Below are 26,946 nucleotides of genomic sequence, written 5' to 3'. Positions count from 1 at the left end.
TATTATATTATTATTATTATATATATTAGAGGTTTTCTGTTGGAGGTTTTTGTAAGGAAATAATTTTGTCTTTACTTAAAGGTCACATGTCATGGCCATTTCCACTGATCATAATTCCATTGTTGTGGTCTACTAGAATAGATTTATACTGTGCAATTTTCCAAACTCACATTGGTTTCGCATACAGCATCTCTGTAAAGTATGTGTATTCACTCTCTCCACTAAACGGCTCGCTGCAGCTCTCCCCCCCTCCCTGTGAGCCCAGTGTGCTCCGATTGGTCGGGACCAGTCGGGACGTTGTGAATCGCGCTAAGCTCCGTGGAGCTGTGATTTCCTTGTTTAGCGATACACAGCGAAACACAGCCAACCTCACCCTGAGCACACACAAAGTCACAGCCGAAGTAAAAACAATAAGTGTGGCTTGATATTGAGTAAGAAAAAGGTTGATAAACGCTGTGAGAATGGGTCTGCAGAGAGAATTTTGCCGCGATCCCAACTGTCTGTTATCAGCCTGCAGCCAGGGAGGAGGGATCAGCTGAGCTGCTTGCACTGAGTGTGTGAGGAAGTCCGTGGATTGGTCAATTTGGACCAATCAGCGGGGGCTTAACGTAACGGCTGCGCGGACATAACGTAACGGCTCCACGGATTGGTCCATTTCGTTCCGGGGACCACATGACATCATGATGTACCCGGAAGAATCAAATGGACAGTGACGTATCTCCAACGAGGCATTTTGGGGAGGTATTTTCTGTTTTAGAGTTTTACTCCCTACAGGGTGCACTTTGAGGGTTTTGACTCTGCACACCGTTTACATGCATAAAAACCTTCATAACACACAAGGGGACGGGCAATAACCGGAAAAGCATGACATGTCACCTTTAAGATATTTGACCTTTCGACCTGTTGACATTTACGACGAAGCCTACTGTAAGTCTGTTATCTGTCTTAAGGAATGGGAAGTCTCAGCTATTGCTGACATTATCAGTTTTATGACCGGTCAACTCTCGGTCACAAGAGCCATAGAGTCAGATAAGTGATTCAGTGTCTCCAGGTGTTCACGTATACCTTCCCCCAATATGCTGATTAGCTCTCTGTAAACTAGTTTAAAAGGTCTATCAAGAGATAGGCTGATCAGAATTGACATGACAACCCACCTGTGCAGTCAGAACCTTTTGCTGCTGTGACTTGTGATATGAATTCTCCGGCCGATGCTTGTAATAAACTACCAGTGTTTGACATCAGAACTCCTGCTCGTCCCGTGTCTCTCTGAGTCCTGACTCTCCATTGCTGCAGAAGTTTCCCTTACAGTTTTCAGGACAGATTTTGATATTAATCAAAATATGTGTCATTGTACTGAACAACATGACCTTATCAGGATTTATAAAACCAAAAGGGATCAGTTCCACTTTGAGAATGAGCATTCATACAAATTGATTCAGATCCTACTGGAATTTGAAATGTATAAAAAAAACTAAATATAACCTGAAAATGCATTTTTAGTAATCTCACCTACATAAAAAGAAACTGAAAGATATCTTAGGTGTGCAACAATCTCTGTGGTAAGATGTTCTTTGAAAATGCAGTTTGCTACTGTGCGTGATAATGTCAGCTCACTTGTTTCCCCTATAAAGTAAAAAGGAACGACATAGAGTATTTGAGGTCTTTCTGCAGAGAGGCATTGATTGTGGAGATGCCTCAGCATTGATGCATTTGTATGAGTCATGCTGTATGACAAGATAAAGGAGGATACATTATTACACTGGCACTCTTCCATTCCCGCAACACCTTTATATTGTAACTTCAGTTTATTGTGTGAACGTTAAAGCATTTGATTTTCATAAGAACTTTATTGGACTTTGTTTCAGTCAGAACAAAGATTGAAAACAGAAACAAAATATTCCACCCAGACCTAAAATCACACAACAAAACAAATCATAAATTATGCATCAAACGAAAAAAACAAACAAAGCACCAGAAACATTCATAAATGTTAAACGAGTTGTGTCCCTGCCTCGTTCCTCTCGCTGTTTAAACTTCTCCGTCTCGCTTTTTCCTTCACATCACTCATCTTCAGATATCACACATCATAACTCAAATCCATTTCATCTCAACTAATGCATCAGCGCCTATCTCGCTCACAGAGAAAGCAATTCAGCACCAATGCATATATTTTGGTGCATGCCTGACCAAAAACTAATCAAATATCAAGCAGTTTGTGTGTCTGTGCCTGTGAGCATCTGGTAATCTCACTCTGGTTTCCAGCACACATGTACATTTTTTAAATATTTAATTTCCAGGCTGAAGAGCTGACTTCCTCCTCCCGTCAGAAACCATTACAAACAACTGTCACCTTCTGATTACTTTCTCAGACTTTAACAATGTGAAATGTGTTCTATATGCACACATACAAACACACGGGCGGCTCCCACATGATTATGATATAACATGAAAACAATAATGAATGAATGAATGTACAAACGACCTGCTGCAGGGCCTTCTGTACAGGATGTGCCAGCAGTCAGTATTGAATGGAGATGAATAGCTGTGTGTCGCAGCGGGGAAGCGAACAGTGACAGAATTTATCTAGTGTTCACACAGACTGATTGTTTTACTTTCACAACACTTTATTGTTTACGATGAAACTGGATTGTTTTGTTAGTCAAGCTGAAATGAAGAGTTTTATTGAAGCTGAATGCTACAGAAATTAGATTGTTGTTATTAGATCAGAGCTGCTGGATTATTGAATGATTTGCTTTATTCACAGTAATTCTTTGAGGACAGGATTTGAGATTATCTCAAAATGTTGTGGTTATTTCTTTTAGCGATATGTCAGATGGACTTCAACTTCGTCAATATCGTTAGTAAAGATATTACCTTAGTAATATGGCCTTCACATGTTGAGTTTTTCTTTGTCTTGGAGTTATTTGGTTTATTTTTCTATTTTTACGTCTTTAAAGTTGGTTAGTCAAACATGCTTATAATTGTATCTGGCGTTAAGGCAGAAAAACATAATGTTTAATTCATTTATTCTACTTTTGATCAAGTATCTAAAAGAGTGTTAATGAGACACCACGCTCCAAAGTACCTTGTATTTTCAAACAGCCCCATAATACATACATAATCAATCAGTCTGAGGTTGACCACTCAATATTCATCTTTAACAGTAGGACTAACAGTATTGGTTAGATGCTTTATGCAGTATGTTGGCAGTTTGTAATGAAAAATTATCTTTTGCATGCAATCGTTTGTCATATTATATACCTGAGAATGTGATTAATGTGTGGCTGCAGATAGTATACTGTAGGTGTCTGCAGCTATAGTGCTTGGTGACGAAGAGAAGATACCCACTGAACACTTACTCATATAATCATTTTCATGTCTTGGTATTTTACCAACAATTTAAACAAAACTGAGCTTCAACATTTCGTTATCTAGAGACTGTAAACACTAGCTGTAAAAGTGATTCCAAAAACAAGGTGTTTTTGTTCCAGCTCCTCTTATAGTGGGTATCTGTGATTTGAAGTATCTTGAAAAACAGCCTGCAGCTGCTGTGTTTCTTCACTGTAGCTGAACTCTGACATCCCAGCTCATGGGGGCAAGAAAAAGGTGAATGTCTCCTTTGAAAAATACATAAAAGACCTCCTGAAATCCTCTCATTACAAGTTTGGAGTCGTCTCGCCCAGACTGTCACTCATTGGTAAGGCAAGGCAAGTTTATTTATATAGCACTTTTCAACACAAGGCAATTCAAAGTGCTTTACAAAAAATGAAAGACATTAAGCATTAAAAAAGAAAAGCTAATAAAATAAACATTAAAAGAAAAAATACATGGATAAAAGTTACAGTGCAGTTTAAGATATGAATAGTTCAATTAAAAGCAGCGACAAAAAGAAAAGTCTTCAGCCTGGATTTAAAAGTAGTCAGAGTTGCAGCGGACCTGCAGGTTTCTGGGAGCTTGTTCCAGATATTTGGAGCGTAATAATTGAACGCTGATTTACCATGTTTAGTTCTGACTCTGGGGACAGAAAGCTGACCAGTCCCTGAAGACCTCAGAGATCTGGATGGTTCATAATTTAGCAGGAGGTCAGAAATGTATTTTGGGCCTAAACCATTCAGTGCTTTATAAACCAGCAGCAGTATTTTGAAATCTATTCTTTGACACACAGAAGCCAGTGTAAAGACTTCAGAACAGGAGTGATGTGATCCACTCTCTTAGTGTTTGTGAGGACTCGAGCAGCGGCGTTCTGAATCAGCTGCAGCTTTCTAATAGATTTTTTAGTGAGACCTGTGAAGACACCATCTGGTAGAGCAATTTGCTACAGTAAATTAACAATCAGGAAATAAATATGTGAGATTAGGATGTCTCATTGCATCCTGAATTCATTTATATCTGGATTTATCAAATTGTTTTTCATCAATGGTTTTTTCTTGAATTGGCTTTCTTAAATAACATAGCGGTGTCGAACAGAGAAATACTGTATGTTTTTCACTTTTGCTACTTAGTGTAGTTGTTTATATGTTGTGTTTTTATATATTCATTTTTTAGAAAAGGTTATGCTATTGAAATCAGACATGCAGAGTGTACTCAGAAAGTAGAAAAGACTAGTCTGTGTAGAGGGAACAGTATTTACCACCACTCAGTATTCAATGTGATATTTCCTTTTCCTTTTCAACATAACAAAATATGAAAACAGTGAAGGCTACTGAATATTTTTGAATGCACTGTATTTAAAAAGCAGTTTGTTATTTAAATATCTGTAATAAACCATTTTGAATGGAGCTTGATTTGGATACAAAATAAACATCTTGTAGAAATCAGGGTTTCCCACAAACAGACTATACTTGGGCGGGCCGCCCAGGTATATTAACGGTATATTATATTTTTTTCCGTCCGTGACCACGACGCCATCTGCGATCGATTAACTTGTGGACAATGATCCCTTGCTCTACGCCTCCTGTACCCAGTCCGGGACTGGCCATCAGGAGTACCGGGGGGTTTCCCGATGGCCTGGCCTGTTAAGTGGCCTGCCTCACACAGGGTGACTGGCTGTCTACATGATGTGGCCTGCCGACATGGCCTGTCATACAGATCACAAATCAAAGCCCTTGATTGGTATCTGTGTGTCATTCAAGCTCGGATAACCTCAGCTCAGGTGAGGTAAAGGACTCTCTGAGTGTTTAGATAGTTAACTTAGTCTAAGTTCTCAGTGGGTCTCAAACGGTTTTGTCACCATTTATGTAAACACATATTTCCATTTGAGAGGGTAGTGATTAGTAAAATATGCATGAATAAATAAATAAAAAGTTAACTAGGTGAAAAAAGGTAGGATTAAAACTTGTTGAGCTAAAACTAGTCTTTGCTGCCTCAAAGTGGAGAGGAGGGAGACAGGAGAGGCTGGTTCAGGAGCACAGACACACTCACAACTATAAATGAACCAAAAAAAAAAAAAAAAAACAAGTTTCAGTGTTTTTTCATATTGGAAATGGTTTGTTATTGGTTATGGCCATGATTTTATGATTATTGAAATGTATACAGTTCTGTTTCATATAGGTGTTTCCATAGATCTAGTCTCTTTATTTCCCCCTCAAAGTGCACCAGATTGATGCATTTAACTCCAACATTTAAAAACAAATCTTACCGGGGGAGCATGCCCCCGGACCCCCCTAGAGGATTTGAGGTCTACCCCCATTTAAAATCTCTTTGATAGGTTCCTAAATACATTTACAATTTTTTTTTAAATAGTAACCCATGTCCATATTTGTGGGTAGTAGATTTAAACTATAGGGCTATCACTATGGGCCCTGCCTGTACCTGTTCGATCTGCCATCGCATGAAGGGTCTGCTAACAAGCGACCAACAGAAAGGTTAATGTTAATGTTGTTGTCACCTCAACACCCCCCCCCCCCCAAGTATATTTCAGATCTGTGGGAAACACTGCAAACTCATAGTGCAGTAACTTTTAATAAGCAGATTCAGCCTTTTCATAAACCTAAATCTTTAAACCAATGGAACTTACTGAGAGTCACAACATGTCATGTACTGTATGTAGACTTCTCTAGGTTTCGGGAAATAAGAATAATGCAATTAGTTATTTTCAGGAAAGCTTGAGGCATCCAACATAGTTTTATTAAAATGCAGTTTTCAAAGTAATTTAAATCCAATTATAACATAATTAGGCAGCTAAAAATGACATTTAGAAAGCCCCCCTAAGATTTTAAAAACATAAAAACACTTCAGTATCTAACTAAAAGAACATCACAGACGATGCAGTGTGGTGTTGTGTCTGTACTCCCTGTGAGATGTGTTGTCAAGGTTGCTCAACCACAGCACAGCACTCAGCAGTCTGGAAAGCCCTGCCCTGGAAGATGGTGTGTGACATTTATTGGACGCAGTCAGACTGAGCTTGCTCTGTATGACCTTGGGTCCACTTCTCTCAGCACTCACTGTAATATTTCACTTTCATTTCTTTGCTTACCTCTTACAGGAGTGCATGAAGAGAGAAAGCCAGACAGCTGCAGCCACTCATGTTGTTTGGAGTCCTCGTTCTGAAAGGCAGCTGCAGATGTGTCTGTCTGGGATCTTGTGTGCATGGCTGTGATGCTCCTGAAATATCCGGGCAAAGACAAATGTCACATTTGATTGTTGACGGCAGTGTTTATCAGAGGCCTGATTGTGGTCGAATAGCTTCAGGATTCAGCAAGTGGGATAATGGAGTTGGATACTGGTGATGGATGCACTTCTATCAATCTGCTTTACTGTAGAAAAAGCACTCCCTCTGCCACAGTTTGTGGACTTCACAATGTGTTTCCATAATGACCAGTCAATGCCATTATCCTCAATCAGCACAGACCTCTAACTCTACACTCAGAGGAAACTCCTACACCACACCCAGTGGACATAAACACCAAGCTTTCTACTGGTCAATTTTCATTTATATACATCTTGTTGTCATGGCCTCAAAACCTCCTCCTTATTTCATGGGCAGTCCTATTAGAGAAGTAACTGTTCATAACTTTCGATTGCTGCAAAAATGTCCAATGCAGCAACTTCCAAAGAAGTGTGTGTGTGTGTGTGTGTGTGTGTGTGTGTGTGTGTGTGTGTGTGTGTGTGTGTGTGTGTGTGTGTGTGTGTGTGTGTGTGTGTGTGTGTGTGTGTGTGTGTGTGTGTGTGTGTGTGTGTGTGTGTGTGTGTGTGTGTGTGTGTGTGTGTGTGTGTGTGTGTGTGTGTGTGTGTGGGTGTGTGTGTGTGTGTGTGTGTGTGTGTGTGTGTGTGTGTGTGTGTGTGTGTGTGTGTGTGTGTGTGTGTGTGTGTGTGTGTGTGTGTGTGTGTGTGTGTGTGTGTGTGTGTGTGTGTGTGTGTGAAAACCAGAATATGTACCTTATCGTGCTTGGACCAGCACCAATGTATGTGTTTAATGCAGGGGCCTATACGGGCTCAGTTTGATTATCTCTCTTAAATCTCTCCGAACAGTATCCTCTTAGTGTGTAGCTGGCAATATCAAGTATACTATTCTGTCCTCTGTCTCAAGTATTTTTGACATTACTGACAACTTTTTTTATTCATGCTTTATGCTGGTAATTGCAACCTAAGGTACACATTCTTTATGTTTTACAACCATTTTCTGGCCTGAACGGGCTGATTATTATCATGAGAAACAGGTTGGCCATGTCTATATGGCCAAACCTATTTATTTATGTATTATCACAAACTTCTACATCATCCACAACAAATCAGGATCAGATTATTCCAAATCTCTCTCATCTCTCTGTCAGCGTCATAACCTGCTTTATCTACTCGCTCTGCCTTTTTAATTTTGTTTGTCTCTGAAATAAAGGCAGATGGCAGCGCTGCCCAAAACAGGGGATAATAATGATGTGGAGACGAGCTGCAGCGGCACTTCCTGCTCAGGCCGGCAGGTTTAGCAGTGATGGCTGATATTTTGTGAATTAGGGTCTGAGCGGAGGGTTTATCTATTGGGACTATGAGGCAGAAACAGTGTAATCCCAAGCATCATTACATCATAAACAACCCTCCCCTCATCCATCATTCATCCATATTTCCAAGGTCATTTGGGTAACATCCTGTCTGTACTGATAATTTGAGAGATTGAAGTTCCTGCAGGCATGCATCACGATGAGTGGTGGGATTAATGGATTTCAGATTGATTGGAGATGTCAGTGGTTTACAGAAGATTAAGTAAATGCATCCTGCATCTCAATCTTTTGTTTTCCCATTAGCCAGAACATTGTATTCTCTCTCTCTCTATTTATAAAGCCCTATATTGCAAATTACACATTTGTCTCAGGGGGCTTTACAGTGTGTACAGCACATAACACCCTCTGTTAATAGAAATATTATCCAGTTATTTAAGACTTTCAGCTCCACTTATGTGATTCTCCCTCTCTCTTTTCCACCAGTTCGCTACCTACTGAAGAAAAACTTGAGTCCAGACCTCTGCAATGAAGACGGCCTCACCGCTCTGCACCAGGTAACCATGTCCGATTCTTTCTCCTCCGGTTTGTCTTACTATCTGTTTGATTTCTTCAAAATGGTGACACAGATGGCACCATCTCAACAAAAACAAATATGATGCCTTAGTAGAAATACCATCAGGTGGTTGTAATGTCTACTAACCACCAATTTGACGGTTAGATCCTGGGCTTCTTATTTCCATATTATGCTGTTCTTGCAAAAACAATAACCGTGTAATGTGCTCCTAAAAGTTAGGTCAACTTTATTTCTGAATGATTAGGCAGAGAGCATTGGCAGCATTTAGTACCCTTCTCTCTTACACCAATATATGATGTTCTTGTATAATTTAAATAAAGGCATTTATTTTAAAATGCTATCACCCTTTTCAGTGAAGCTTTGTGTGCATCATAACACAGTCTACTCTGCCACTTACTGTGAGTCCCACAGTGACTGGAACATATGCTGGCTTCCCTTGGGCAGAAATAAAATTAATGTTGTCTGTTCTTTTCAGGAAACCTTGTGCATGATGCTTCCCCTTAATTTACATTTCATTTAACTGCCTTTTTAAATCCAATTTGCATTAAGTGATAATCTCCTTAGGCAGCTAAACATGGCATTTTAGAGTTTGTGAACACAATGTCTTATACATTATCACAAAACACCAAAGGACAACATTAAGACACTGCTTTTCCAGGATTATTATTTATATCTCAGGTTCTATTCTAAGTAACTGAATAATTGAAATATGCTATTTGAATAATAAGCTTAGGCTTTATGCAGCCTTATATTAAACATAATTGGTTTCTGTTTGAGTCTGATAAATAAAATATTGGTTTTCTTGTAGAGAGAACACCAAACAAAGATTGACACATGACTGGATTTTAATATTTAAATGACATTTCATATAAAGTACTGAAGACTTAACTTTGTATATATTGTTAAAATGAATTTACCTATGTGTTTGATGTATTCTTATGTTTATTATTGCCTGGATTTTCTTCTGGAGCAGTAACACATGGGACTCTTTTCTGAATCAAGTAACCTTTACCATTTAGTCTTTGTTGAAATATAATTAAATAATTTCACGGTGTGATTAGTTTGCAGCTGTAGGAATTATAGTCCTTTCTGCATAATAGTGTTGAGGCTTTCTGACACTGTAACAAATGCTTTTTACTAGTGAGGAAATGAGTTCAGTATTAGGGAAATTAGTCCATTTTGATGCAGGAAACTGATCAGGCCTATTTTCACTTGCTAATTAGAGCCATTACTAACATGCATAATAGTCAGAGCTTCCACCCCATCCGAATCAATGCTCCACATCACCTGACTCCAAACTGCTCAATCGTCTGTGTAAATAATGAATCATTACATGTTTCATTTCATCACAAAGCAGCCTTTTGCGTAGTAAAGTTGTCTTTCATTTCCCTGACTTCTAGCCTTTTGATTTTATTGCAGTGTAGCCAATATGTGTACAAACATTTGATATGTATACATCAAAAATAAATATATAAGACTCTAGCTAATTTGAAATAACATTGTACAATCAGTAAACTCAAATCCTTAAAACCCTCTGACAAAGATAGTCTTTGACTCTGTCTGAGCCCACGCTAGTATTAGTCAGTCTTTAGTAGAGAATAGTTTTCAATGAATTCTGGCAAAAAAAAATACAAAAGGGTTTCCGTATCATCCATCTAGAGGACATTTGCCTTCAGGAAGAATTTCAACATTTAACAGTTACAAGTTAATTCTCAGCTACAAACAAGTGAGGCATGCACTGAAGTTAGGCTTCTTAATATATATTCATCTGTAAAAGGAAATAGTTATTCAAGACAAATAGAGCAGGACCTATATCAATCAATCAATCACATTATTTATAAAGCCCAATATCATAATTACACATTTGTCTCAGAGGGCTTTACAGCATATGACAGTCAAATAAAACAGTTTTCCAGGTATTTTAGACTTTCACCTTCACTAATGTGTTTCTATATCTCTCCGCCTGAAGTGCAGGAGTCCCAAAGACTTTCAATAGTATGAACTATCAGTGTGTTGCAGACCTGCAGCAGCTGATATACTTTGTCTTGTTGATGTGGCAGGACTGGCTGTATTTCTGCCAACTCATCAGTCAGACTCAGGATAGTTTCTTTGGACATATTTAAACGACTGACCATGTCTTCACTGTTGTGCAATTCTACTGCACCCTTTAAAAACGTTTCCACTTATCCTTCATTGCTCCACTAATTGATTGCACACATTATCCATGCTGGTTAACCTTTAAGGCTTAAAAAAAGGTCTAGCTGTATGATACAAATGTATAAACTAAAAAAGTTATGAAATAAAATACCAAGATTGGCCTAAACACTATAGACAAATCTAAAATATCTGTGTAAAACCAGCACCTACAGTCATGTCGATAAAGCAATAGCCAGAACATATATACAGATGATACAAAAACAGCTGAGGGCAAAAACCCATCCTGTAAACAAAAACAAGCTTGATCCATTTTGTTTATACTTAGTACACTGAAATTGCTGGACAAAAACTTTAAGAGTAAACCATTTTCTGTCACTCTTACATGGAGGTGTGAATATCTTGATGTTTACTTAAGCAATCATACACGAGAGGCCGTTCTTGAACGTCATTATTGGTACGACAGTACCGCCTCGGTCCGTACGCCTGTACTGGAGTACCAATAATGACGTTCAAGAATGGCCTCAAGTGTATGATTGCGATTCTATAACACTATTACGTTACCATTGACTGTTAGCAGGCTCAATGTCGAGTCAAGGCAACATAAATAAAGGAGACGGTAGCCGAAGTAGTCAAAAGAAGAATTTAATTAATAATTACCACCATGGTTGGACAAAGGAAATATAAAGTAATGACAGACAAGAACACGTACTGCACAGACAGGATCAGCCCCAGACAAAGGGGAAAGCAGAATCCTTATACATGAGGTAATGACGAGACAAGACACACCTGGGTTAATTACAAATGGGTACACCTGGAGGAGAAACGATAAGGACTACAAAACCATAACAGGAAACTACAGCTAGACATGACACATCACACTAGGAGCGCCTGATCAGGGCACAAACACATAACACCCCCACACCCAACTTTATGTCCATAACCCCAAGGCGAAATGGGGGAATGAACATAAACAGAAGAAGGAAACAAGAAACAATAATACTGTCAGCACAATAACAAATACAAATTGTACTAACAGCACCGGTATGGGCGGCCATAACCCCCACACCACCTCATGGATAAATAGCACCCCCTCACCCTGTCGACACAGTCCTCCATTCTGGGCAATGGAAAACTATCAGGCCTAGTCACGTCATTTACTCGGCGAAAATCCGTACAAAACCTATCTGTCTTGTCTGACTTATCAACCAATAAGCACGGCGAGCTCCATGGGCTGAAAACTGGGCTCAGCGATATTGTTAGTGAGCATGTATTCCACCTCTTTCTGTAACCGTGCCCGCTTATATGGATTCACGCGATACGCGTGCTGTTTAATGGGTAATGCCTCCGCCACATCGATGTCATGTTGTAATACGTTAGTGCGCGAAGGAATATCGGAGAACAGCTCACAATGAGACCCAACCAAACCCCTGATATCATCTCGCTGCGTTGTTGATAAATGGCCAAGATGACAGTCAAGAGTGATCAATGACTCAGTGTTTGTCAACCGTCCCTCCACGACCGCCTTGGACGGAATAATGACGTCATCTTCCAGTTGTCCAACCCCCTCTGAAAAACAAAGACTGTCATTACTCTCATCAACGCTAGATGGCGCCAACATACAAACTGACATCGGCACAGTGGACACACTCGCAGAGGGCACAACAATACTGTCAATAGGATTCACCAGAGGCTCCCTCATATAATATGGCTTAATCATATTAACATGACACAAGCGAGTCTTCCGCCCACGATCCGGTGTCTCGATCAGGTAGTCCAAATCCCCTACTTTCTCTCTAACCAGGTACGGCCCACTAAACCGTGCTTGTAAGCTGGAGCCTGGGACAGGCAACAACACTAAAACCCTCTCCCCTGGCACAAACGTTCTATCCCGAGCCTTCCTGTCATACCAGCCCTTCATCCTCCCCTGTGTGTCACTCAGATTTGTCCTCACTAGTTCACATGCCCTCTTCAGCTTCTCCCTAAAGCCACAGACATAGTCTAACAGGTTCTTCGGCTCGCTCTCCCCCAACCACTTCTCCCTCAGCAGCTTAAGCGGCCCCCTAACCGAATGCGCAAATACCAGCTCTGCAGGACTGAATCCCAAAGATTCCTGCACCACCTCCCTTGCGGCAAACAACATTAAATGAACCCCTTCATCCCAGTCGTCCTTCGTGTCACGACAGAACGCCCGAAGCATTGTTTTTAGCGTGGAGTGGAACCTTTCCAAAGCCCCCTGGGATTGTGGGTGATATGGGCTAGAGAAACTATGCGATATATCCAGCTGCTTTAAAACCTGCGAGAAGATGCGGGATACACAATTCGTACCTTGGTCGGACTGTACCACGCGAGGCAAACCAAAAACGGAGAAAAACCTCACCAAGGCCTGTGACACTGTTTTGGCCGTTATCCGTTTCAGCGGAATCGCTTCCGGAAACCGTGTGTTGGCACACATAATGGTCAAAAGAAAGCTATTACCTGCCTTGGTTCTAGGGAGTGGACCTACACAATCAATGATAACCCTCTCAAAAGGTTCCCCCACTGCCGGGATAGGGTAGAGTGGCGCCGGTGGAATGACCCCGTTAGGTTTACCCACCACCTGACACGTTGAACACCCCCTGCAGTGCTGCACCACATCCCGTTTCAACCCTGGCCAAAAAAATTGACGCAGCACTCTATCATACGTCTTATTGACCCCCAGATGTCCTGCGAGCCTGTGATCGTGAGCCAAACACAGAATATCGTGACGGTATTTAAACGGAACCACAACCTGCGTCACCACATTCCAATCATTCTCCGCTGACGCGTCGAGGCTAGGAGACCATTTACGCAGCAATACCCCGTCCCTCAGGATATAGCAACTTTTAGAAACCTCACTCTCTCCCACTCCTGCTGTGTTCTCAAAAAGGCCTGACAGGCTTGGATCTCTACCCTGTTCCGCGATAAGCTCCTCACGAGCAAAAGAAAACCCAGCCGCGCTACTGGCAGACTCACACGAGGAAGTAGAGGGCAGTAAAGGGCTGAGACCGGCTGGAATAGATGGAAGAACAGCATCACCTTCAAGAGGGGCAATATCAGGAACAAGCTGAGATGATGACCACAAGTCGGGTTGCCCCGGGAGCGCCCCCTCCACCTCAGGCCCCCGTGGTACTGCACCCTGGGGATTATCCATAAGTGGGTCACGAAACTCAGGCACCCCGTTAACAGTCGCTATGATGGTATCAAACAAGTCCACGTCGTCCTTTTCCTCGGCCAGAGCCTTAATACCCATGGCCCGCGTGACTGCACATGAGGAGAACACTCTCGGATACGCATCCGCCAGGACGTCCACCGCCCCAGACTCTGCTGGCACACAAGTCACCTCTGCCTTCACGAGGACCCTACCCCCTGCCAGATCATTCCCGAGAATTAATGATACGCCCTCGACAGGAAAACAATTTTCCACCCCAATTACCACTGGCCCCGACACCAACTCAAATGTAAGATGGATAGTGTGAAGCGGAACTTCCATGACATGCATCCCAAAAGACCTGACAGCTATCCCAGCATCCACCTCTGAACCACTGTCAAAAGGTAGCACATCTCTCCGAATAAATGAGTGGGACGCAGCCGTATCCCTTAATATGGTCACAGGAACCTTCACCCCTTCGCCGGACAAGGATACAAACCCCTCACTGATGAACGGTAAGTACGCTTTCATATCCTCACCCCTTTGGGCATCCCTACTCAGAGATGTGTGTGTGGGTGTGGGTGTCATTATCAACGATATTTGTTTACTGGGACGGGTAAGGGCAAAACAGTTCTCCTTTATGTGGCCTTTTTTACCACAGTGGTAACACTCACGCATTTCTCCCCTCATTCCCCGCTCAGCAACCTCGCCCACACTGTCACCGCCAGAGGCCACAGGCCTGTCACCCAAGTCCCACCTCGGTCTACTCTCCACCCTGCGCACGGGATAATTAGGTCTGTCAAAGAGCACTTTGTGCGTCAACACGAACTCATCCGCCAGGCTCGCAGCCACCGAGCACTCAGTCACCTTATGTTCATTAATGTACATCGCCACATTATCGGGCAAACAATAGGACTTAAACTCCACAAGAAGCACGAGTTCCCGCATCTTAACCAAAGTGTCCACCTTCTCCGACGCGCACCAACGATCAAACACCAGCTCCTTCTCGTAAGCAAACTCCACGTAGGTTTGCACGTTGTTCTTTCTAAGAGCGCGAAACCTCTGCCTATACGCCTCCGGCACAAGCTCGTAAGCCCTAAGGATAGCAGCCTTCACCACGGCGTAATCCTGGGTGTTTGGGCAAAGTGACGCGTAAACGTGTTGTGCTTTCCCGGTGAGTGCGCTCTGGAGAAGTAATGTCCACTGGTCATTAGACCATTTCAGAGTTGTGGCTATATTTTCGAACATAGAAAAATATTTGTCAACATCCTTCTCGTAAAATTGCGGGACCAGACGTAGGTGCCTAGTAGCATCGAACCTAGCTTCAAGATGCACTGCCCGCGCCTCTACCCCAAGCCTTCCAAGCTCAAGCTCATGCACACGCCCACGTTCTGCCTCCTCCGCTTCCCGAGCGCATAACCGCTCTGCATGTCTCAGCTGCTCGAATTTAAACTCTAGTTCCATCTTCCTCAGCAAAACCTGGTTCTCCGAAACCGGGTCACATGTGACTACCTCCTGCTCCTCAGGTTTGCCCACAGACTCCATAACCTCCATGGCGGTCAAAGCCTCCACCAGCGCTAACCGCTGCTGCTGCTTTTTCATGCTTGGGGCAAGCCTGACACCGTAATGCTCTGCTATCCCCGATAATTCCTCCTTAGTGCACAAGCTCAACACGTTGACTGTTGGCCTAGCCACAAAATCACATACCTTCACAGGCATACCTGCCCTAGTACCGTCGCACCGGGGGAGGAAGAAACTAAAGAACCAATCCCGCTTCCACCAGCATATACGACCAACCAATTAACATATACACAAAAACAAACAAAACCGGCTTCACCCTACACGTCTGTACAGTCTGTTCTTAATAACTCTGGCCACCGCTCCCCTACCGCTATCCACTAAATAGAGAAGAGCACCGGTATGACCTTCTGAAGCATCCACCCTCAAAATTATTCGCAAGAGATTAACAACTGTCGTGTGTTCAAAACAGGAAAAAAAAAAAACTAAGGCCCATCCCTTAAACGTTTCCATCCCTCACTATCAGACCCCCTATATAACTAACTAGCTGACATACGCCGGCCTAGGAGGAGCCTGACAGGGTCTTCCTACTACCCCGACCAGCATAGACGGTATGTCTTCCAGGCGAAGGAAGGAACCATAGAAAATGGTCCAGCTGCCCTAGCTGGATGAAAACGCTCCTTATTGGAGACTTATTTACCAAGAGGGTATAAAACATGGGCCCCACACACGACACTGTCAACCATAATTCAAAGTGTGGACTAAGCTCAGCGGCCACCACCAAATTCCTGCTCAAATCAGTTTGGCACGAGCCCCCATATTACGTTACCATTGACTGTTAGCAGGCTCAATGTCGAGTCAAGGCAACATAAATAAAGGAGACGGTAGCCGAAGTAGTCAAAAGAAGAATTTAATTAATAATTACCACCATGGTTGGACAAAGGAAATATAAAGTAATGACAGACAAGAACACGTACTGCACAGACAGGATCAGCCCCAGACAAAGGGGAAAGCAGAATCCTTATACATGAGGTAATGACGAGACAAGACACACCTGGGTTAATTACAAATGGGTACACCTGGAGGAGAAACGATAAGGACTACAAAACCATAACAGGAAACTACAGCTAGACATGACACATCACACTAGGAGCGCCTGATCAGGGCACAAACACATAACAAACACAAACTATCATTGTAATCAACAATATCGTAAAATAATTTCATAATGTGGGCTAATTTGCTCCCAAACCTACACTTTCTGCTTGAGTTAACCTCCGTCAGAAAGTAGTTCCTATAATGTAGTTCCCTTGGTAACGCTAGCCGATCAATCGAACACTCCTGCTTCCCCGCTTACAGTTATTGATATAATTATAGTAAATAATATATTATTAACCAATTTATTGACAACAATTCTTGAATTAGGCTATTTATTTATTTACATATTTAACATTTTGGCTTCAGAATGAAGGAGGATGTTGATGCTGCCATTAAAAGTGCAATTTTTGAAACAGCTCTCCATGAACTCCATGCCAGACTTTTTTGCAGGTGGTGCTGTGGTGTTCACGGGTAGGTTATCGGAAGAGCTTTCCTCCAGTGGCCGTTTCATGGCGTGTCCCGGACCGGCAAAAAGCGCGTTGCTCCACATCTTTCTGTTGTCCAGAGATGGAGCCCAGTAGCTGCGAAGCGATGACTCATTTTTATGCCCGCTAACGGACATGATTTCTCTGGCCTCCAACCCTGCCTCCGCCAGCCGCTGTATGCAGGTGCTTCTGCAATGGTTTGTGTAACGCGTAGCAGTGCCAGCCTCTTCACTAATGCGGGTCATCATGGACCCCAGGCTGTTCACCCCCAAGGGCTCCATGCTATACCACACCGCATCCCCAGGCTTCACCGACTTCCTTGGATGGTGGTAGAAAGCCTACTACTACTTCTCCGCTGCTTTCTTGTTCCAGTTCTTTTAGGCCCAACGGTATACCGTTTTTCTCAGACGCGGAGGGATACTGACTTGTTGTGAAAAGGCACGTTCTATTTGACCGTTGTTTGATCGTGGAATCAAACACGCCTATTGACCAATCAGAGAGCTTGCTCACACCTATGTGTTATAGAATGTGTAGAAAAACACCACGTTTTCTTAAATCCTGATGTTACACTCCGAGGTCAAATCAAAACAAATCAAAAGCCTTCTAGAAGGGTGGCAACCTAAAGCATTTCAAAGGCGGGGATGCTCATTTATTACCTCAGTTTCTTCTCCGTTTTTCATCATCTCGTCTCATTGCTCTTCCCGTACATTTCCTATACCTCTGACAGTTTATGTCCTCTCTTTCCGCTGCACAGCCGGCTGTCTTTCCCCCTCGGCTGCTCAAAGCCTAATTCTCTGGCACCTGCTGGGGGGCAGTGAAATGAACAACGGGAAGAGAAAATTGAAGTCCATCAGTCACCACTGGCTGGTGTAGTAAAAGCTGTGGGCTGTTGGCTGCTGAGATACCAGAATGACCTTTCCTTTGAGTTTGTGTGTACCGGATAATCTGTTATTTGGACCGGTAAGCCGGTTCAAGATGAGACCTTTTCACTCCTGTTACAAATATCGCCATTCACACACATGGAAATAGGGACACAATACAGACAGAAATACACATGGAGAATTCATACACGCACGCACGCACGCGCACGCACGCACACACACACACACACACACACACACACACACACACACACACACACACACACACACACACACACACACACACACACACACACACACACACACACACACACACACACACACACACACACACACACACACACACACACACACAGAGATAAATGAAAGGAAGTGGTGGTGATGTTTCTTTAGATGAGATGTCATACCTATCTAAGGCTAGTCTCACCTCTCTGATAAAAGACTTTAATCAATAGATGGCTTTCAGGGACGCTGTATGTGCCAGAAAACACACACACACACACACACACACACACACACACACACACACACACACACACACACACACACACACACACACACACACACACACACACACACACACACACACACACACACACACACACACACACACACACACACACACACACACACACACACACACACACACACACACCTATACAGCCTCAGCTCGGATAGAGAATGTATACTTTTATGCATTAGCTACGCTGCTTGATCACATGATGGGAATATGTAAAGAATGAATTCCAGAACTTTTCTGTTCAGTGACAAAGGCAGGGGCGGACTGGGACTACAAATCAGCCCGGGACTCTCGACCGGCCCACTTCGGTAGTGCCAGCCCACCGCAGATTTGTATTATCACTGGTCCCATTGTAACCACTGGCCCGGAGCATTCGTCCAAAAAAAAAAATCGACTAATAATGAAGAAAATGAACACATTTGTTGCAATAGTAACGTATGCACTAACTACATTACTAGCCTACTTGTAGTACAACATTTGAATCATCAGTTCTCATTTTCCTCAATTGTTCATATTTGGTTTATTAAAATAATGATATTGTGGTCATTGTTAAAAAATGTCTGCTATTATGAGTATTATTATTTGTATAATGCACTTTCTGCCTTCCTGTCATTAGGAGTTAGACATGTAATGGCCATGTAATTGAATTGATAAGAGCCTTGATTATTCTAAACTGCTGGGACATTTCGCCCATACCTTTATATTGTCTACTCTTCACTTACTTGTCAGCATAGGTCGGCATTGATGTACAGAGCCGACAGAAGACCTTGTTTATATTGGCATCATATTGAGAGCAGTGCAGCCAGTGACGCGTCAACCAGGAAGTAAGCTGCTGGTTCCCTCGACAAAAAGCAACGGGATTTCTCCACAGGGTTTTGGAAAAATAGCTGGAAATAAGGTCTGTGGAAAACAAACCTGTTTGATAAATGCACGTTTTGTTCAGCCGAATAATCTCCACATGTCTACCCTACTTTTATAATTTTCGAATCATAAATCTAACCGATAGATTATAAAAGGGTTTTAGGACGCGTCACTGCACCACTCTATAGAAGCCAACTCCATCGATCAAGCTGGCTGAAACTTTCTCTCCCTCTTCTTCTCATGCTCCCTGTCACTCTCATTTAACTCCTCCGGTGACTTTCTTTTATTTGAAGATTGTTTTTTGCACGGCGCTTGACCGGTTACCGCTAGTATTAAAAACATTTGGCGAATGATTAGGTGGCGCGATAGTCTGTAGTGAAGGAGCGCGCTCCCGCTCACGGGAGCCTGCTCGCGCTGCGCTCCGCAGCAAACAGCTGTTTATTTTTCACCCAACAACGACAACCGACTCACGGAACGCTATGTTGTAGCGTTAATAAACGAAACAATTTAACTAAATTGCTAGTCAAGATACCAATACCACAGAAAACATTTTTTTAAAGCAATATTTGTAGTGGCCCAAGCGGGCAAGTGGAAAATACGTTATGCTGGCCCAGGGTGTCAAGTGCTTCGAGATGGGTCTGTCTGCAGACCGCAGCAAGGAGGCGTTTCCTATAGGGGCGTTTCCTAACTTTTTTTATCCAGCTGCTTTTATAAATCCTCGCAGAAGAAGTCATTGTTCTAGTGATGGGAATTCCGGCTCTTCTTCCTGAGCCGGATCATTTGGCTCACCAAGAAGAGCCGGCTCTTTCGGCTCCCAAAGGGCTCTTCAGTTTACCACATATTATACCTTTTAATTAAATCAAATGTAGCGCTGTTTTCACTAATGATTTATATGTGTACACATATATCACTTAAATACAATCTCATCATTCATTTCAATTTCTTAGGGTCTTCGTAGCAAAAAAACAGCATTGAACAGCAAGAAGGTGGAAACAGACTCAGCTTTTGCAGCAGACTAGTGCAATGTCATCCGAATGCTGTGTAAACCTGTTGGATATATTCAAGCACATGTTGCTGATAATTGTAAAACATAAATATCTCATTTCTGTTGAACATGCTGTCCTCCAAAATTAGAATTTAATTATTTTGTCCCTGATAAATGTAGTTTTCTTTTAGCTGTAATATTCTAACTGTCAAAATAACAAATCGGTATGCACTGCTTTGGCATCTGATACACTTCAAACTCATCAAGGTTTTACTCAGATCATGTTTTCGAGTTCAATACATGAACCAGATATGGTTGTTTTCATAAGACAGAATGAAAAGATACATTAAGTTTATTTTGATTACATGTTGGACTTTTTTGCAAAATCTAACAACCTATTATCTATTCTACTTCTATGTATCTGAAAGGCGCAGAATACATTAACATCTTGCTTTGCAAGCCCTCCTTAAAAAGATCATTACCTCCACTATCTACCTCCACATACATTGTCATTTCCAATGGCTGTTTCACAATAAAAGCCCCTCGCTGGTTGACAGCTTTTAATGTGAAGCAGCAGGTGAAGTTTGGTTTGTATTTTGAGTAACTGAACATTTAACATTGTAAAACTGCATTTTCTATAAACATCAGCACAGACACACTGAACCAAACACAGATGACCCTGGTTGATCGTAACCTGCTTTATGAGCAGATTAAAATGGGCAACACAATAGGAATAACTGTATAAAGTAATTAATAAAAGTAAATAACAATAAAAGAAAATGATAACAATAATAGTAAATAATCAATGATAATTATAATAATCAGTAAATATATAATTGATTTGGGATTCATGCGTAATGAATGTGGGGATATGAAGTGAACAGGGAGGTTAGGAAATGAGTGAGCAGCTCCTCAGCTCAGAACCTATCTTTGGTGTTCTTAAAGTCTCAGCTGCTTATCACTGACACTCACAGACTGGATTCAGTTCATGTAGCGTTTAGATCCAATTCAACAGCTGAAGTTTCTGCACACTGGCCCCCTTCCCTTTTCAAGATTTGCATAAGTCCTGTGATGTCTGGGAACATTTGAAACCCTTTTATCTTTTAACCTCCTGCAGTCTCAGCCACGTGGTCTTGCCCACTTAACCGCTCAGTATTCCAGATGCAGTGCCAGCTCCAACACAAACTGCCCTCGTGGCACTAGCCCTGACTAAAATGTCAGCCGTTCAGCCACAGTCTCAGCTTAGTTTGCTTGTGATGTTACTCCTCGGCTCAGAACTCAGTCCTCTCAGCCCACGGGCCGATCCCAGCAAGACTGTTGCTGTTGTTTTCCAACCACATAATCTGAGCCTTTGTCAGAGCCACACTCCCATCCTTGTGTGAATAGTTTTGATGAAAGACACATTATTTCCAAGAAGGGTGGAGGCTGGTGGGATTTTAGGCGAAGTCTGGGAGTTTAGTCTTGGGCCTAGTTAGCTTGTGGGTGCAAGTTTGAAAATGTAAGAGATTAGTTTAATCAGCTAGCTGCAAGTGGGTTGAAGTATGTGGGGTTTATTCAGAAGGCTGTTGGGAGATTAGCCTAGTTGCTGGCTGCTGTGTGTACTGTAGGTTGAAGTCTCCTGGGTTTTTCTGATGACATCTGTCATGCCACTGCTGCAGGCTGGCATGACAAGCTTGTATGTCTCTTAGGAGTCTTGTTCTTGTCAGTTTTATGAGGCTGCTCATTCCCCCTGAATTATATCTCCAAGCTTGCCAATTACCCCAGCAGAAAATGAAATCCATATCTTTCTCTCTGAATTACCATAGCCGTGTTACAAGAGGGAGAATGTTCCCAACACACTGACTGAAAGTAAAATAATGAAATGTGTGACTTCTTTATTCTTCCGTTGTCTTATGGCTGCTCTTTTGATATCACTGACACCGGAAGTAGTTCACACTAATAAACCACCACCACTTCTGCTTTAGGGAGTTTCAGAGGAAAGTCTTATAGACTGTTTCTGGTAAATTCTGACTCGCCTTCCTTAGAAAAGGATCACTGTGTCTGGGACCAGACTGCAGCATTTATGTTTCTTTATTCATGTTCAGTGATGCCAGATTGCTTTTAGCTCTCTTTTCTCCTCATATACAATCTTTTATCATCCTTCACTTAAAGAAGATAAGGGCCGGTTTATCGTAGGCATACCATATAAAGCAGAAGCTCAAGTAGAGAAGAAACATACACTAATTGAAGTAGTATTAGGATATTATATAATCAGTTTGTACCAGTCTAAGTAAGGCTGTAGTGAAAGCAAAAACATTTTTAAAAGGTAAAAAACGATATTATTCTTTTTTTTAATTATCAATACAATATAAAATTACAGCTCCATTGCTGAAAATGAAATGTCTTTAAGTTATCAGTTTGGTTTAACTTTCATAATAAAAAAAAAAAAAATGCAGGCTCAGGAGGAAACACACCGTTCTCATGTGAACACTTTGGTCAAAAAAAGGCCTTAGATGCGGAAATCTAACAACATGCGTTTCACTTTGGCTCACACAGGATGTTTGTCTTGTCAGTAGTGTTTCCAGTCAGTCTTTGTGTCTTTTATGAATTTCACCTCTCGTCTGCCTGTCTGCTATCTGTCCTCTGCATCTGTGAAGTAATTTCATTTCCTCTCTTGCGTTATATGAATTGATGTACTCCCCCCAAACGCCTGTCAGAGGCGCCTTATCTGAGTAACCTTGGCATTCTGCACAATGAAGAATGAACACAACTCATTTTGTCCTTACATCATTGTGCTCTTATTTTCTGACTGTGGTTAAGGCCCTCAGAATAATATTTGCTTCAGGTGGCAGGCAGGCAGAGACAGCGATGGAGTATGTGTGACTGAGAAGACAGATGGAGGTTTTCTTTTAAGGCCAGCAGGGAGGCACACATTAACAAAGGTGACGCTCTCAACCATTGAATCATCACCGTCACATCTGCTCACCTTTCACACACTATCAGCTCCAGTGCTCAGTGTCTGCTGGCTCAATGAAATCAAACGGTCACAACGCATTACTACAAAGACATCTATTGGCGGTGAAGTAACATTACCACTTGTAACTGTTAATTGACTTGGTCCATACAGTAGATTACACTGCATCAGATCAAGCGCTTACTAAACTAAAAGACAGCTACCAGGGGGCGATTGAGATGTTTTGACTTTGCTTTTGGTGAAGTTTAAGCTAGATAGTTGAAGCCTCTTGAAAAACATCAAGTTTAGAAGAATATCGTACAACAGAGTTGATAATGCTTTCAGTGAATAAGAGCTTTATTTCGAGTCTTATTTTCATCAAAGTCTTATACAATTTGATATATGTATTTTGCTTCTAGGGCACTGTACTAGTAAATGTACAGCTGTGTAATTGTTCTGTTAAATACAGTTCGTCGTTTTCTACTCATACATTTGTCTGACATTGGTCTGTTTCGGTGCTGTTAGTTTAAATGATGTCCAAAGGGTGCTCGTTTGAACTTCCCAAAGCAGATGTCCTCTGTCTCTTGATATCCCTTTCTTCTTCCTGGCATGTCCAGCCTGTTGCTCTTGTTATATTCGTTCTCGTTGCTCTCTTGCTGAATTACTGTGACTAGCTCTCGCTCCTTCTCTCCAACACTACAATCCTCTAGAGACGGCACTTCAGATCATCCTCTATGTAAATCCATGAAAGATAGGCCGTCTTCTCTGCACACCTCCACTGCTCAAGGTTGCTATGGTGAGCGTGTGTAATGAGGTGGAATATTTAGAGCGTATGGGGAGAGGTGAACAGTTATTCTTAGGTACAATTGGTTTATCACTCAACAGCAAGGATGAGTAATCTAACTAAGTAACATTTCTGTATCACTTACAAAACGACAAGTCTTACTCTAATGTTCACATGAAACAAGTAACTCGTACAGGTTATCAAATTCATATCAGACCCTTAAAGCCTTGACATAATAGTATTAGGTCTTTACTGTACCTTTGTTTCTCTGGCTGCTACTTGGCTAGAACCTGATGTTATTGGTTTCTAACTCCCAGCCCATCATCACTGCTTGAGAGACACATTTTGTTTCCCTTCACTTGATCCACTGCCCAAAGATGGACAGTATAAAGAAACTCATCCCGCATTATAAATGTTTAGTTATTTAGTAACTGTGGCTGTGAAGTGCGGTAGTCCTTCACTCGGAGGGTTGTGGGTTCAATCCCAACCCCGGCAGTCAACTTGTCTATGTATCCTTGAGCAGGGTACTGAACCCAAAGTCCCGATGGCCCACAGTGTGTGAATGTTAGCTGTTCCTTGAGCAAATGGAACATTGCTCTATAAATGGGGTGTGAATGGGTGAATGAGGACTTGTAGAGTGCTTTGAGGGATTGTAAAGACTGGATAAAAGGCTTTATAAATACAGTCCATTTACCATTTATTCAAGAAAGAAAAACGTGTCGATCATCAGTCTAAAGCTCTCACAGCTGATACATTTTGACATTTCAAATAATGTTCCTTTCTATAATTGCATAATGGTTTTTCATATAGAAGCTCTAATGCTTGCATTAAAGATTTAATTTGCGGGGTGAATCAGTGTACCAGTCTTGTTTCCACGGTGTACCTTGCTTCTTTACAATGCGTGCTGGGAAAGGCAGTAGCTTCCCAGAAACCTTGATTAGGATAAGTGGTTTACAGGAAAGATGGATTTGTTTACTTATTTCCTTTCAGTTGTCTCCATTTTGTTTCTGTTAGTCACCAACATTTATTTCCTGTTATCTTTGAAATGTGTAAGTGGGTAGAATCATACGGGGATTAACAGCATTCAGCAGATTTAATGTTTCATCGGGACAGATGTCTCATCTTCATTTCAAAGCAGAGAGGGACAACACTCCAGCGGCTTCTCAAAAATGCGAAGGTGCTCTTTGGTATGAACATGCAGCTGTTCCCGAGCACAAAGAAGGATGTTTTATGACATCTCTGCTTTGATATGCTTTACTGGAGGGATAGGGGGGGTTCCAACAAACGACGTGGTGGATCCGACTCAAATCTACAACTTCACCGGCACAAATAACAACACCGGCTCTCGCTGAGATGCCACTCTCAGACTTTGGAAACAAAACTCTGAATCGTTCAGTTTTCTGATTTTATCTGACCCTCCTACTGCGCCACAGTAATCCCATTCTTTGACTTCCTGTCTGCTCTTTGCTCTCTCTCTCTCTCTCTGTCTCTCTCTCTCTGTGTTGTTCTTCTCTTGTCTTTGCGCCCCTCTTTGTTCTGCGGTGTAGCGCTGCCACACTTTCACCAAGGCTCTGATGGAGAAAACTGCTGTTGCTGACAGCAGCGAGACTGGCGGATGGTTTACACGGAAAAAACCTCTCTTTCCTCCCCACCCTATAATCACACCCACAGACTAAGGGGAAAATACTTTCTGCCCCTCTCTGTCTTTGTCTCTCTGTCTCAGTGGACAGGTGTGAGTTACAGGTTTGAGTTTATCACAGATCCAAGGAGCAGCCCACACAATGGGTACGATGTCATAATGACTGTGTCCGAGTTGGCTTAATGTGTCGTCTGTGCTCTTGGTGACAAATTAGTATTCTGTGCATTCTGTGCATTATTTGCTACATCACACTAAAAATAATAAGCTACAGAGCTTCTGTTTCAGCCAACTATTCATTTCCCTGCAAACATGGTTAAACTGTGGATCTCAGTCTTTTGGCAGAGCACTCGCATTACTGAAAGATTTAGAAGAAAACTGTTACATAATTTTATTTCACTCAATATCATGTCTTTATCGATGTCTTTCTTTTCCCGTTCAAACTCACCCTGAATTACTTCTTTCCTAGTCAATATGGAGTGCTACTCTGGCAAGTTTTATAGTATCATCAATTCAACAGATTCTGTCTTTCCCCCTCTCCCTCCCCCTCTCTTTCACTACAGTGTTGTATAGATAACTACGAGGAGATGGTGAAGATCCTGCTGGACCGAGGCGCCAGCGTCAACGCTCAAGACAACGAGCTGTGGACGCCGCTGCACGCCGCCGCCACCTGTGGACACGCAGGACTCGTCAAGATCCTCATCGCACAGTAAGACACACAGATGCACTACAGCAGGGTTTACTGCCACACAAGATGTTTAATTGGTTTAATTTGGATTATATTTGATGCGTTATTGCTTTATTTTGATTGTTGTATTAGTGGTCCTATTGTTTTTATTGTTTTATTTTTTCTTGATTCTATTGTTTGTTGTTTTTTATGCTATAAAGCACCTTGAAAACGTTCTTTTGCAAAGCTGTTTTATTAATATTTTTTATTTATTTAATTTATGATCATATTTAAATGAAGGGCAACTTAGTCAGAAATCATTATTAAACGACAACTGTTAACTGGTAATATAACTAGAAACAACATCTGAGATTTTGTTGACAAGTTGAGCAAAGTACAAGTAAACAACTCGATAATGCGGATGTTTAATAATAACAAACTAGAGGAAGGCAGTTTGATAATCAACACTCGACTGAACGTTTAACCCGAGAGTCTGCTTTAAGTCGAAGTTAGTTTAGAGTGTGTATTGACCAGCTGGATCAATGGCAGATATCAGACTGAATTAATGTGCAATGCTTGCCTTCCAAATACCAATTAACAACACACACACACACACACACACACACACACACACACACACACACACACACACACACACTGAATCAACAGGCATATTTACCAGCTGTCACAGCGACACTCGTATAGTTTTGACCTTGCAGAATGTAGGCAGAGGAAGTCTTGAGTCTCT

The 26,946-nt window shown here is 41.9% G+C and overlaps 1 protein-coding gene across 1 annotated transcript in view; it reads left to right on the top strand.

The window, feature by feature from the left end:
- Positions 1-26,946, top strand: part of ppp1r16b (protein phosphatase 1, regulatory subunit 16B) — a 113,101-nt gene that overhangs the window by 65,274 nt on the left and 20,881 nt on the right. Inside the window, exons 3-4 of the mRNA XM_034083052.2 lie at positions 8,418-8,488; positions 26,095-26,240. Coding sequence (XP_033938943.1) covers positions 8,418-8,488; positions 26,095-26,240 — 217 coding nt within the window. The remainder of the gene's footprint in view (positions 1-8,417; positions 8,489-26,094; positions 26,241-26,946) is intronic.

The sequence above is a fragment of the Pseudochaenichthys georgianus genome, chromosome 5 (genome assembly GCF_902827115.2).
Source record: "Pseudochaenichthys georgianus chromosome 5, fPseGeo1.2, whole genome shotgun sequence".
Taxonomy (NCBI): Eukaryota; Metazoa; Chordata; class Actinopteri; order Perciformes; family Channichthyidae; genus Pseudochaenichthys; species Pseudochaenichthys georgianus.
This window is presented reverse-complemented; position numbering and strand designations above follow the sequence as displayed.